The following is a 13,669-nucleotide window of genomic DNA, read 5'->3' as shown; positions in this document are numbered from 1 at the left end:
TGCCTATTATAAGCACTGAGCCTCGGGTCAGAAAGAATAAGCCCTCTTTCTCGCACTGTCCACGTCGAGGTAGGGGGGCCGGCTTCTCTCTCCCCTTTGTTTCCCTGCAGCGTCGTTTGCAGTTTTTCACGTCTGCAGGCATTTTTTTTTTTTTTTTTTTTTTTTACAGCAAAGGAGACAGTTCAAGGGCACAAAAAAAGCAAACATTAATAATAAAAAATGCCCGCTACTCACTGCTCCTAAAAAGAATCCAAAGAGGTGGCCGAAAGATAGGTCAGTTTCGGGAGGAGAGGTGTCCTGATACCCTCCTCTTGAAAAAGTTCAAGTCGTAGGCAGGAGGAAATACAGATGAAGGAAGATTGTTCCAGAGTTTACCAGCGTGAGGGATGAAAGAGTGAAGATGCTGGTTAACTCTTGCATAAGGGGTTTGGACAGTATAGGGATGAGCATGAGTAGAAAGTCGAGTGCAGCGGGGCCGCGGGAGGGGGGGAGGCATGCAGTTAGCAAGTTCAGAAGAGCAGTGAGCGTGGAAATATCGATAGAAGATAGAGAGAGGCAACATTGCGGCGGAATTTAAGAGGTAGAAGACTATCAGTATGAGGAGGAGAGCTGATGAGACGAAGAGCCTTAGCCTCCACTCTGTCCAGAAGAGCTGTGTGAGTGGAACCCCCCCACACATGAGATGCATACTCCATACGAGGGCGGACAAGGCCCTGTATATGGACAGCATCTGTGCAGGGAGAAGAACTGGCGGAGACGGTACAGAACGCCCAGCCTCGAGGAAGCTGATTTAGTAAGAGATGAGATATGAAGTTTCCAGTTGAGATTTTGAGTTAAGGATAGACCGAGGATGTTTAGTGTTGAGGAAGGTGATAGCTGGGTGTTGTCAAAGAATAGGGATAGTTGTTTGGAAGATTGTGTCGAGTGGATAGGTGGAGAAACTGTGTTTTAGCGGCGTTGAAGGACACCATGTTCTTCTTGCCCCAATCGGAAATAATAGTAAGGTCTGAGGCTAAGCGTTCTACAGCCTCCAGCCTTGAGTCGTTAAGTTCCTGAAGGGTGGGTCTTCTATTAAAGAAGTTGAATAATGCAGAGTGGAATCATCGGCGTAGGAATGGATAGGACAGTTCGTTTTGGAAAGAAGATCATCAATGAACAACAGAAAAGAGTGGGAGATAGGACAGAACCTGTGGGACACCACTGTTAATAGATTTAGGGAAGAACAGTGACCGTCTACCACGGCAGAAATAGAACGGTCAGAAAGGAAACTGGAGATAAAGGTACAGAGAAGGATAGAAACCGTAGGAGGGTAGTTTAGAAAGCAAAGATTTGTGCCAGACCCTATCAAAAGCTTTTGATATGTCCAGCGCAATAGCAAAAGTTTCACCGAAACGGCTAAGAGAGGATGACCAAGAGTCAGTTAAGAGGCTAGGAGATCACCAGTAGAACGCCCTTGCGGAACCCATACTGGCGATCAGATAGAAGGTCAGAAGTGGAAAGGTGCTTTTGAATCTTTCGGTTAAGGATTGATTCAAAGCTTTAGATAGACAAGAAAGTAAAGCAATAGGACGGTAGTTTGAGGGATTGGAGCGGTCACCCTTCTTAGGTACAGGCATACTTCCAGCAAGAAGGAAAGGTAGATGTTGACAGGCAGAGGCGAAAGAGTTTGACCAGGCAGGGTGACAGCACGGAGGCACAGTTTTTAAGGACAATAGGAGGCACTCCATCAGGTCCATAAGCCTTCTGAGGATTGAGGCCAGAGAGGGCATAGAAAACATCATTTTGAAGAATCTTTATAACAGGCATAAAGGAGTCAGAGGGGGGATGAGTAGGAGGAATATGCCCAGAATCGTCCAGAGTGGAGTTTTTAGAAAAAGTTTGAGAGAAGAGTTCAGCCTTAGAGATAGATGAGACGGCAGTGTTGCCGTCAGGACTGAGGAGTGGAGGGAAAGATGAAGAAGTGAAGTTGGAGGAGATGTTTTTGGCTAGATGCCAGAAGTCACGGGAAGAGTTAGAGAAAGCAAGGTTTTGACATTTTCTATTAATGAAAGAATTTTTGGTTAGTCGGAGAATAGATTTGGCACGATTTCGGGCAGAAATGTAAATGCATGTTTTTCTTTACGGGAGAGTAGTCGTTAGTTTTAAGGTAAGGTTTATTTATCTATTTATTCTGTGCCATTTTTAAGTGTTTTTCGTGTTTAACACGCATTGCCTTTGTGTTCATGCTGCCCTTCGCCCAAGTGCTGTCAGTAGTGTTTGTGCTTTTGTGCATTACCCGTTTCATGTTTTTAAAGGAGTGCGTAGCTTCGGCAGTCTTGTTTTTTTTTTTTTTGTTTTGTTTTTTTGTTGTTGTTCTTTGTAAATCTGTAAATTTTAATTTAGTAAATATATTGTCCTTTTGTATTCATTTGCGTTTCCGTTGACTATTTCCTTTGTTTAAATTATTAATCTCCTTTGTTGTTTGGTTAAGGGGGAAAAATCTGGTGTTTGAAGTCAAACCAACTCAGTTTTTGTTTTTGTCGTTTTTTTTTGCAACTTTTTAAGTTCGTTTTCAGTCCCCAAACACCTCAACTTGAAAATCTTGAACTCACTGACACGGAAAATAATCCCTATGTAAACTTATCTATTTAACTTTTCTTGAAAAGAATTATGCAAGCTGTCGTGGTGTCTCTCAGAGGCACAGAGTAACTATCCTTCTCATTCAGGGCCGCAGCAACAATGGCGATCAGGGATGGAGTGAATACAAGGACTGTGTATTCGAATACGGAAACGAATACTTCATATTTATACGAATAAGAATACACTGAAACACTGATAATTCGAATACAAATATGAATACTTCATGAGAGTATTCATGAATGCATTCATGAATACTTTTCGTTGAAAATAACTTTTTCATGTAGGTAGCTCGGCAATGAGCCTAATATGGTACTAAGGTTATTCAATAATAAAATGACTTAATGAACTTACAACTGATGCCAGTATTCTGTACATGTTTATCACACCTAGACATATTTGTTTTCCAAAATTTTCAAGTATATACCTAAGCTGTACTGAAAGAAACACAAAAAAATACCTGTAATATTCAGGGATTCCAGAGGGGGGGAGGCAGCAAAATACAAAATAAATCCAACAATAAACCTGGAGTCCTGGAGTAACACACACCCTACCACTGGTAAGAGGCAACTGAAGGCCGCCGCCCGCCAGACCCAGTGTTGCCACTCACGAAAATCATAAAAGCCAAGACTGCTTAGTAAAAAAAGCCAAGATTGGCCTAAAAAAGACTAGACTAAAAAATAACATTTGATATGTGCCGATTTCAAAGATGCTACAAAAACAGGTATTAATCTTACCTCATACATAAAATTATTACCGAAGAAAGATCGAAAGCGGGGGCTCAGAGCCGGGAGGGTGGGTATGGGGAGAGGTATATAGTTGGATGCAAATATCAAGATGCTTTGCGTGGAGCAGGTGCGGGAATTCCCTACCCGGCAGTGTTGTCGCTTCAACCACAACAAGGCATACAATAGATCATATGTCTGTTGTTTAAGTATTCGAAGAATATGAATACTTTTCCCAAGTATTCGAATACGAATGCGAATACTTTGATGTCAGATGGCAAGTATTCGAATGCGAATACGAATACACCCAAATACTGTATTTGAATGTATTCGAATACGAATACCGAATACGAATACCCCATCCCTGCTGGCGAGAGTGGGCGGCCCAGCGGATAGCAGTGGGGCCGATGAATAACTGATGACGCAGAGCTTCGAATTGCTTCACGACTCCCGAATCAAAATCCTCTTTATAGGTTTCGGCTGTTACTATCCCAATACATAACTTGCATTTTTTAGCATAGTTCTGTCGCTTTCATTATAATGAATGAAATTTGATACAATTATCTATGCCATAACTTGTCTGCATGAAAATATACATGTATTGATAATGAATCTTTTATAATTTAACGATAGTACTTGCACACTTCTACTAGGCTTGACCAACGCAAAAAAGTAGTAAAGTATTGTCTTTCTCAATCCTATATAAACAAATACTTCTGCAATACAAAACGGAGCATAATTATATATGCGATGTAATACTTTACATCCATATCTACGTATATATAGGTATTGAAAATTAAAAGTCAAAATTAGATATTTTATTGTTGTGGAAAATGTTTGTTCTTGTGATATGAGGAAATGTTGCGTCGACACAACCTTCCGTTGTTTGTGACACACACACACACACACACACACACACACACACACACACACACACACACACACACACACACACACACACACACACACACACTCCTTTCATCACCTCGTTCACCTTTTCCTCGTTGAGTATCTTTATAAGTCGGGAGGATTAGGGAGGAGGAGGGCTATAGGGATAATGAGGATGACTGATAATGATGCTGATGGCTCATGACACTGAATTATAAAAATTATAATATTAATGACGATGCTAATGAATAAAAAGATAAAATATTTAAGAACAGCACCCTAAGACCACACATAAGTAATTAACTGTTAACGCAATCACAAAATTATTCTCCTGAAAACATTTAAAATAAAAGAGAAAAGAGATGGAGACAAGACCATTGGAAGAGAGTCTAGAGGAAAGACAAAAAGGAAGGATAGGAGTGGAAGGGGGGGCTGTAGAGGGAAGGGAGAGACAAGAGGGAGGGATGGAGGGTGGATGAGTCTTGGTTTATCAGTGTGCCTCTACAGGAGTGGTCAAGGGTGATAGTAAGTGGTATGATAACAAGCCTGAGTGCTCGGGGACGGTGGGGAGACTTGATGAACGTGTCCCGGCGGAAGGCAGAGGGCAGGGGGAGGTACATAATTGGCGTGAGAAAATCAAGGTCATCGAAAAAATAAAGATCAGATAAGATAACTGTGTCGAAATAACAGATGGAACTAGGAAGAAATCGTGACCAAAAAAAGTTCTACGGTAGTAAACAAAGGACTAAGGCAAATTAATATAAACGATGTAGAGAAGAATCATCATAAAAGAGAAGCATCGAAATAAAAAAAAATATATAAAAATAGACCAAAGAAGAAATGTGGAAAAAAATTAAATGATGACGTGAAAATATTGAGAACAATACAAAAACGTTAATAATCGTATTCAAGGCCTAATTTTGACTCAGCCAGCTTGATGGAGCCCTGGGCCATCGTCTTGAAGCCGATGGGCAGGCCGCGGGTGGTCATCTCCAACGCCCCGGTGGTCCTAGGGAGGGGCAGGTCAAGTCAAGTCAGGCCAAGTCAGGTCGTCTAAACCTAAATGCATGCAGAACTTGAAAATATAATCAGTAATATTCTTGAATTTGATTGTTAATAAACAATATAATGAGACTCTTAGTCAATTAACCTTGTTAGGTAACCAAATATGGGTAATTACAATAATAACATCAGATTAACAAAAGATAAATGTATTCAGATTCCACTGACGGTGAGTTGATTATATATATTCTATATCAGTGATGACTAAATACAAGTAACCAACTCGTCTGACCGGCAACTCCCTTCCTTAGGAACAGGAATTAACTGTGAAGTTAACTTTAGGCACTGATATTACGTAAGCATTAAAGTCTCAAGATAGGAAGTTTGCTTAGGTATTTTATCCGAAAAAAACTAATAGTAAAAGTAGTAGTAGTAGTAGTAATAGTATATTAGTAGTAATGATAATGATAATGATGATATCAATAAATAAATAAGATTATAATAATGATGATAGCAATAATAGTGATGATTATGATGATAATAGTATTAATACTAATATTACTACTAATAATGATAAAAAATAATGATACTACTACTACTACTATAGTATTTCCACGAGAAACTGGCGGGGGGGGCGGCTGCGGGGTCAGCTAAGCCCCGCACCTTGCCACACACTCTCAACACTTCTCACTTCCTCTCATATGTCAGCTATTTACTACCTTTAAATGAATTTAATTAAATAACTGGCTAATCCAATGAGGTCATATAGCGTTAAGATTGTTTCGTTTTTATGATAATAACAAAGATTTTGTGTAAATACCACGACACTTGACAACGTCGGAATAAAACGTTGTCAAGTGTCGTGGTATTGTAAAAAATTGACATATGAGAGGAAACGAGAGGTGTTGAGAGTGTGTGGCAAGGTGCGGGGCTTAGCTGACCCCCGCCAGTTTCCCGTGGAAGTACTATATTACTACTACTACTACTACTACTACTACTACTACTACTACCAACAACAACAACAACAACAACAACAATACTAATATCTTTATATCAATATTAATATTAACAATAATAACAACAATGATAACCATAATGATGATGTAATGAAAATAATAATAATAATAATAATAATAATAATAATAATAATAATAATAATAATAATAATAATAATAATAATAATAATAATAATAATAATAATAATAATAATAATAATAATAATAATAATAATAATAATAATAATAATAATAATAATAATAATAATAACTAATGAAAATCATAATGATTATAACAACAGCAACAATAGCATTAAGAACAGCAACAACAAATATATGAATTTATCAACAAATCATGTCAACCGTACAGACGACAAAATATAAAGAGAACAGAAATACTAGGCATGCACAGGTGACCATGGATGTACTGATACCATTATAACATTTACAACAGAAACAACAATATAAAAAACAGATATAGGCAACAAAGCACATTACTAGAAAAAAACAGGAGTAACACAAACGCAACGACGGGAACACACAGGCGACTAGGGATGCATTAATGCCTTTTGCATCAACAGCAACAACAACAGCAAGAAAAATACGCATAAAAACGCTAATAAAAAAAATATAGCTACAAATGACAATGACAGCAGGTGCGCGCACAGGTGGACTATGGATATATTTGATACCTTTAATGACAATAACAACAACAGCAGCAAGGAAAATAAGCATAAGAAAGCTAACACTTAAACACATGGCTACGAATGACAGTGACTACAGGTCTGCGCACAGGCGACTTTGGATGTATTAATGCCTTAAACCAGAGGTTCCCAAACTTGACCATACCAAGGACCCCCAGACATGATGAGTCCCTGCCGAGGACCCCCAACCAAACAATTTATCATGACCATGCAGGGATACCCAGTACTACCCAGTACAACGCAGTACATTTAATATTTATTTATTCCTGCAAAGTAAGTATAAATAAATAAATAAAATCTTTTCAATAACTAATGACTCACAAAGTCAGGTAGAGTCTATATATTGAGGTAGATAATTTATAAACAAGAACGGGTACAGCTTCAACACAGGCAGGCCGACGCATCCCTGCCCGGCAAATCACTATTCCCGCGCTGCCGCTGGTACGACTGCGCTACAGTTGGTGCACTAAAAACTTTCCGTCCGTCAACACGGACGATGCGTATATAAACCAGAATTAAGGATGGACCAGCCAGATCCTACTGGACTGGGGACGAGAGTCACGAGACTCACGAGAGTGACGGTTTGGGTGGCGACGTAATTAATTTAAAAATAAGCTTATGATATAAATAATTATATATTAATGATATAGCATGTTAGCTTCTAGCACGCCAAAGTATCGATACCACCGACACTAGGATGATAGAGAATTAGTGATATATTTTATTTTTATTGTATATATATATATATATATATATATATATATATATATATATATATATATATATATATATATATATATATATATATATATATATATATATATATATATATATATATATATATATATATATATATATATATATATATATATATATATATATATATATATATATATATATATATATATATATATATATATATATATATATATATATATATATATGTTTTTTTTTTTTTTTGAAAGTTGAAAAATATTAATTTCTTTCATTGTGTCGCGGACCTCTTATAGTGCCTTCTCCCTGACCCCCAGGGGTCCGCGGACCCCAGTTTGGGAACCTCTGCCTTAAACAACAATAACAATAACAGCAGCAAGAAAAGTAAGCATAAGAGAGCTAGCAAAGAATAGATGGCAACAAATGACAGTGACAACAGGTGAGCGCACAGGTGGGCCATGGATGTATTTCATGCCTTTAACAACAGCAACACAAAAAAAATAAGCATAAGAAAGTTAGCAATAAAACCCATGGCTACAGGTGACAGTGACAAGAGGTTTGCGCACAGGTGACCGCTACAACCACACTCACTTGTTGACGGTGGAGGTGACGGCGGCGAGGCTGGCACCCATGACGCGGCGCACCAGGGACGAGGACGACTTCTCCTCCAGCGGCGAGAGGGGGCGCCACGGCATCTCCCTCAGAAACTCCCCGATGGCCTCGTTCACTTGAGGCGCCTGGCTGACGTGTGCTAGGTGGCCGCGTCCCTTGACCTGCCGCACCGTGATTCTCTCCACGTACTCTGCGGGTGACCAGGTGAGCCATGAGTTACAGAGGAAAGTGATATGTGAAATGTGGGTACAGGTAAGAAGGGGGTTTACGAAGGTATTGGCAGGGAAGTAAAAGCTGCCATAGATACCATCTCTCTTATTTTATCTTACATACGTACTCTGAGATGAGCAGGTGAGCAATGAGTTAAGGGGCAACTGGCAAACTCATCAACATGGTAATTAATAACATCAGTATTAAGACTGATACACGAGTAGGCTCTGAGGGGGACGAGTGATAGGTGGGGCATGGAGAAAGGTGGGATGTCAGTTACGTGGTTTAAGAGATGTAAGTTATGAAGGGTGTTAGCATATTCATTCAAGTTTTCACTTAAGGCGTCAACATAATTATGACCGTTGTATAAGTACTTTCATGAAAAATGGTGTAATGTGAACTGTTGGGCCTAAGAACATACCCATTAATGCTGCCATGTAAACTAATCACCGTTATCATATATTTCTTAATGCATAATGCATAGCTTCAGCACATTCCTATATAATTCCTTCCCTCATTTTTAGTTCCTCTTCCTCTTCCCTTTCTTTCCCTTTCATTCATCAAATATACATTTTTCTCCTATTCCTTTTCTGATTTATCTCACCCTCATCGTTATTTCCTCATTATATATACATCCCCACTTGCCCATCCCTACCCTCACATCCTTCCCATTCTCATACAGTTCCCAGTCCCTCGTCACTCTCCCAGTCCCTGTCATAATTTATATCCCACTCCTTTCTTGTCCTCCTCACCTTCACATTTATCACGCCACTCCCTTACCTCCCATCATTCACCCAAACCCTTCCTGCCAATTACCTAATCTTTTCACTTACCTCCGCCTCTCACCACTCCCTTCTCCTACACCTCCCCAAGCCTTCCACTCACGCCCTCACCCTCCCGAATATATCTGTGTGCCCACAAGAATACAAATGTACATAGACTACAACGAACCAGTCGACCTATACACAGCAGCTCATGCATGAAGACCTGTTTTTAACAAATGTTTTCCCCGCCCTGAAGTGTAATCATCATGTCCATTATTCGAAATTTTTACTCGTATCTGCACAAATTAAACAACTGTCATTTGTTCCACTTCACTATTTGTGAACCATTATTTTTTTTATATCTTTCTAAAACTAAAATCCATTTAACTTTTACTCATTACTGAAGGTGCTATCATCTTTTCATAGTTAAAGCACTCTGTTAATGTCGTCTTAGTTAAATACATCAAACAGTTCACGCGGCAGTCTACGCCTATCCAGCGCATACAGATTAGTTGCTTAAATCTCTGAATAGTAAATTTCCAACTTTATGAATAATTTTTGGCATAAATCTCTGTACATACATAATCTAGAGAGTCTTCATCCATTCTGTGATAAGGGGACGGAAAATGAACATTATAATTAAGATGTAGCCCAACCATTCCTTTCATCCCCCCCCCTTGGCCTTTTCACCTCCGCGCCTGACTCACCAGCAGAGCGATACGCCAAGTCCATAGGCAGCGCCGGGTCCGCCTCCCCCATAAGCAGCAGCGTGGGCTTAGTGATGACGTCTGGCAGCGGCTCCTCCTTGACCACCTTACTCAGGTCCATCTGCCGCAGATGGTTCAAGGGGCCCCGCCAGTCCTCTGTTGGGATGGAAGTGAGGTGGTGGGGATGATGACGATGATAATGATAATGATAAGTGATAATGCTAAAGTTACATGCAAGAGACAATTATGTTATTAAATCGAATAAGACAATGAAAAAATAGCAGTGAAAGTGATGATGAAGGAGGTGATTTTGTATGAAGTGGGGAGGAAAGATGGGTAGGGAAGGGAATTGGAAGAAAATTTAAAGAGTAGGAGAGATTAGAATGAAACGGGATATGAATAGATGTGATGGGCAGGAAAAACAAACGGAGGAAGGAGGAGCAGAGAGAGAGAAAATGAGTGGGAAGAGGTTGCTATGAGACTGAAGGACAGGAGAAAGAAAGGGAGTTATGAAGGGTAGAAAAATAAAGAGGTGATAGAAAGAACGTGAAAAGCGAAAACGTAGGATAGTAAAAGAGCAAAATTATAGTATGGGAAAAGAAAAGGCAAGAGAGAAAGAAAGATAAAGAAACTAGGGAACGTTGTGGAAAAGGATGAGTGAAAAGTAGAGAGAGAAAAGTGAAATGATTGGAATAGGCAAATGAAAAAGAAACAGTAGGCAGAAAAGTAGTGGGAAGGTATGGTTGGGGACAGACACATGGCCTAAAAACTCATCTCCGTCTCACTGGCCCTTGCACTTGTGGTGGGGAGTAACTCATTACCCCGGGACACAGGACAAGTGTGACATCCGGGTTACCACAGTTTATCTTCATCTGGAGAGCAAGGTGAGGTGGTGACCGACTGACCAGGCCGGGATCGAACCTGGGCCCGCGGATTCGTAGTGAGGTGAACTAACCACTAGGCCATGGAAGTGGGAGGGAATAAAAGGGGAAAACGAAGTATAGACAACGAGTGTAATGGAGTGCAAAGGGAAGATTTATTAAGAGGCGACTTTATATGACAGAGCAAAGGAAAGAAGCCAAATAAAAAGGAGAAAGCAAAGAATAACAATACAAAATCAAAGGAAAGGAAAGGAGACTAAAATATTCTGAAGAGGAAAAAGGGAAAGGAACATAAGAGGTTAAAGATTAAAATTATGGTAAAGGGAGAAAGATCTTTACCAAAATTACCACGAGAAATAGTAACCCTAGTAAAGGCCCTTCCACCAAAGTGTTGCCAGTCCTTACCTCTCCTGGAGAAGGTGAATTTATAGGCCTCTATTTCGTCCTCTGTGATTGCCTTCGCAGCCACCAGGGGGCTGAACATCTGGTCGATCATACCGTTGTCGCTGACGTGCGCCGCCAACTCCGGGACGTAGGGAAGGCGGACGAAATAAAGATACCTGACGAAGGTTATGGTAGTAGTAGTAGTAGTAGTAGTAGTAGTAGTAGTAGTAGTAGTAGTAGTAGTAGTATAGGAAGTAGCTTTATGTTAAGTACAATCATGGACGACGAAGCAAAACTCGAAAAACTCGCGTATATCGAACAATAAAAAATATAGATATATAAGAGACATGGAGACGTGTTGAATATGTAGAGAGAAAGTGACACACACACACACACACACACACACACACACACACCAGGACTTTAGGTAGTTGGCCCATCTCGTGTTGATGTACTGGCGGATGACGTAAGGGTGCGGGGCGTGGATGAGCACCATCTTGGACACCAGCTGCGGGTAGTGGTATGACAGGTACCAGCCCACCTGCCCTCCCTGCCCCGCACACACCAGGTGAGCCTTGTCGCGACCTGGGTGTAAAAAGGTGAGGACTAAGGTAGGCTGATAGTTTTATTTTTAAGATTAAGCTGACAGACCAATGGCAAGTAAAAGAAGCCCAACTACGAAGGAAATAGTTGTCAAATAAGATATCTATTTTAGTGTCAATGGTGTCTTTGATTAAGTTGAGGAAATATATTCCTTTTTTCTTTCTCTTTTGCGATGCTCAAGTGATAATGAGGGATTACGGATAAAGAACATAAAAGCAAAGTAAGCGAAGACTTGTTTTTAGGAAACGGATCATTGGAAGCTTATAAACGGCAACAATTAAATTAACTATGAAACTGATGTATAAAGAGTCCTAAAGCAGAGTATATTCAGTATAACAAGGCCAGTTTAATACGCACGACAAATGCCAAAATAACTTGAACGTTTCTTTATAACTAATGAGAACAAAGCACTCGTGAGCACCACATATATATGCAATACGGGAAGTTTAAAATTTCCGAGTGAACGACGAGAAAAGTTGTTATTAAGATAATGAAGTATCGAACTCCAACCTCTCCGAGGCCGGTCCTGTCCACCCACCGAGTACCGTGATGAGGCTGGCCACGTCCCGGGCGACGATGGGCGTGGCGTACTGGGAGCTGCGTGACGGAGCGTCCGAGTCACCACACCCGCGCAGGTCCAGGGCCACGACACTGCAAGGAGTGTACCTGCTCACCGCCACCACCACAATAGCAACACCAACAATACCAACAACAACTAGTGATACCTTTATACAGTTATGCCTAAATAATCGGCCGCCTCGTGGACGACAGAATGGAGAATAAGCAAAAACTAGAAAGAATGAACACGATTGATTTTAAATGTCTAATATTTTAGATGATTTTCATGTCACTCAGTGTTCTTGGGTAGGATTTCTTTTCTTGGCTACCTGTACGTCTGCGCCAAGAAGTGTTTTCCCCACCAGTACTGCCACTGTCGTTACGTGTATCGTCTTCGTAAGTGCACGTCTTATAAAAAGATGCCAGATTATCGCTGTCCTCTCCACCATCACTCTTGTACCAAGGAGTGTTTGGCCTACTAATACAATCACTCCTGATACTAGTGTCCTTAAATAACTACTTTTAGCAAGGGAGTATTCTCTTATCAACCCCCCCCCCCCCCCTTACCATCACCATTACTGGTACGCGTATAAGCACCCCCGCTCTCAAAGTGCCTTTGTTGTTACTATTGTAATCAAAATGACACCGTGACTATTTATATGAAAAGTACATACCTGCAACCACTGGTGCCACCTTGCATAATCATTATTGTAAACATTTTATCCACCAGTATAACGACATGTACTACCATTTCCACTCTTATTACAATCATACTACTACTGCCACTGCTATCGCCACTTAAATGCACAGCCACTAACACCACCAGTAATGTTATTGTTATAGATACATCCACCATTTGACGCTTGCATTATCACTGCCACCGCTATAAACTTGCAATAATAAAAAATGCACTGTAATAACTTCTGTAACTATTATCAATACCCTAATACATGACAATTCCTCCTACCACTAAACGCACCAACAGAACATAAACGGTGCGTCTACCATCGTGACCCTACCTTAACACCCCCACCTGTATTACAACCACTGTGACTAATACCATCAAGACTGTAACAAACCACCACCACAGCAACAAGCACCACCAAACAATAGATCTACCAATACGACAATATGTGTCTACATTTAGAGACGTCCATTAATGATAAAAAAAAAACATCAATTCTTTGATCTTAAGTGCTTTGATTCGTATGTCCGAGGTCTGTCACACGCTGAATGTCAGGTAAACTATAGCATGTCTATGTGTAACTCTTCAAAGATTTAGACGGAGAGTGCCAACTGATAATCA

At 40.2% G+C, this 13,669-nt stretch overlaps 1 protein-coding gene across 4 annotated transcripts in view; it reads right to left on the bottom strand.

The window, feature by feature from the left end:
- Window positions 1-2,315: 2,315 nt before the first annotated feature.
- LOC127006502 (epoxide hydrolase 4-like) overlaps window positions 2,316-13,669 on the bottom strand; it is a 58,605-nt gene continuing 47,251 nt past the window's right edge. For 3 of the 4 annotated variants that reach the window (XM_050876445.1, XM_050876444.1, XM_050876446.1), the window contains 6 exons: window positions 12,344-12,456; window positions 11,619-11,787; window positions 11,224-11,378; window positions 9,938-10,093; window positions 8,236-8,446; window positions 2,316-5,238 (listed from right to left, as the gene is read on the bottom strand). In XM_050876445.1, coding sequence (XP_050732402.1) covers window positions 5,124-5,238; window positions 8,236-8,446; window positions 9,938-10,093; window positions 11,224-11,378; window positions 11,619-11,787; window positions 12,344-12,456 — 919 coding nt within the window. In that variant the 3' untranslated portion in view covers window positions 2,316-5,123. Of the gene's footprint in view, window positions 5,289-8,235; window positions 8,447-9,937; window positions 10,094-11,223; window positions 11,379-11,618; window positions 11,788-12,343; window positions 12,457-13,669 lie in introns of all 4 variants that reach the window. The other variant, XM_050876447.1, reaches the window with a different exon arrangement.

This window comes from Eriocheir sinensis, chromosome 33 (genome assembly GCF_024679095.1).
Source record: "Eriocheir sinensis breed Jianghai 21 chromosome 33, ASM2467909v1, whole genome shotgun sequence".
Taxonomy (NCBI): Eukaryota; Metazoa; Arthropoda; class Malacostraca; order Decapoda; family Varunidae; genus Eriocheir; species Eriocheir sinensis.
This window is presented reverse-complemented; position numbering and strand designations above follow the sequence as displayed.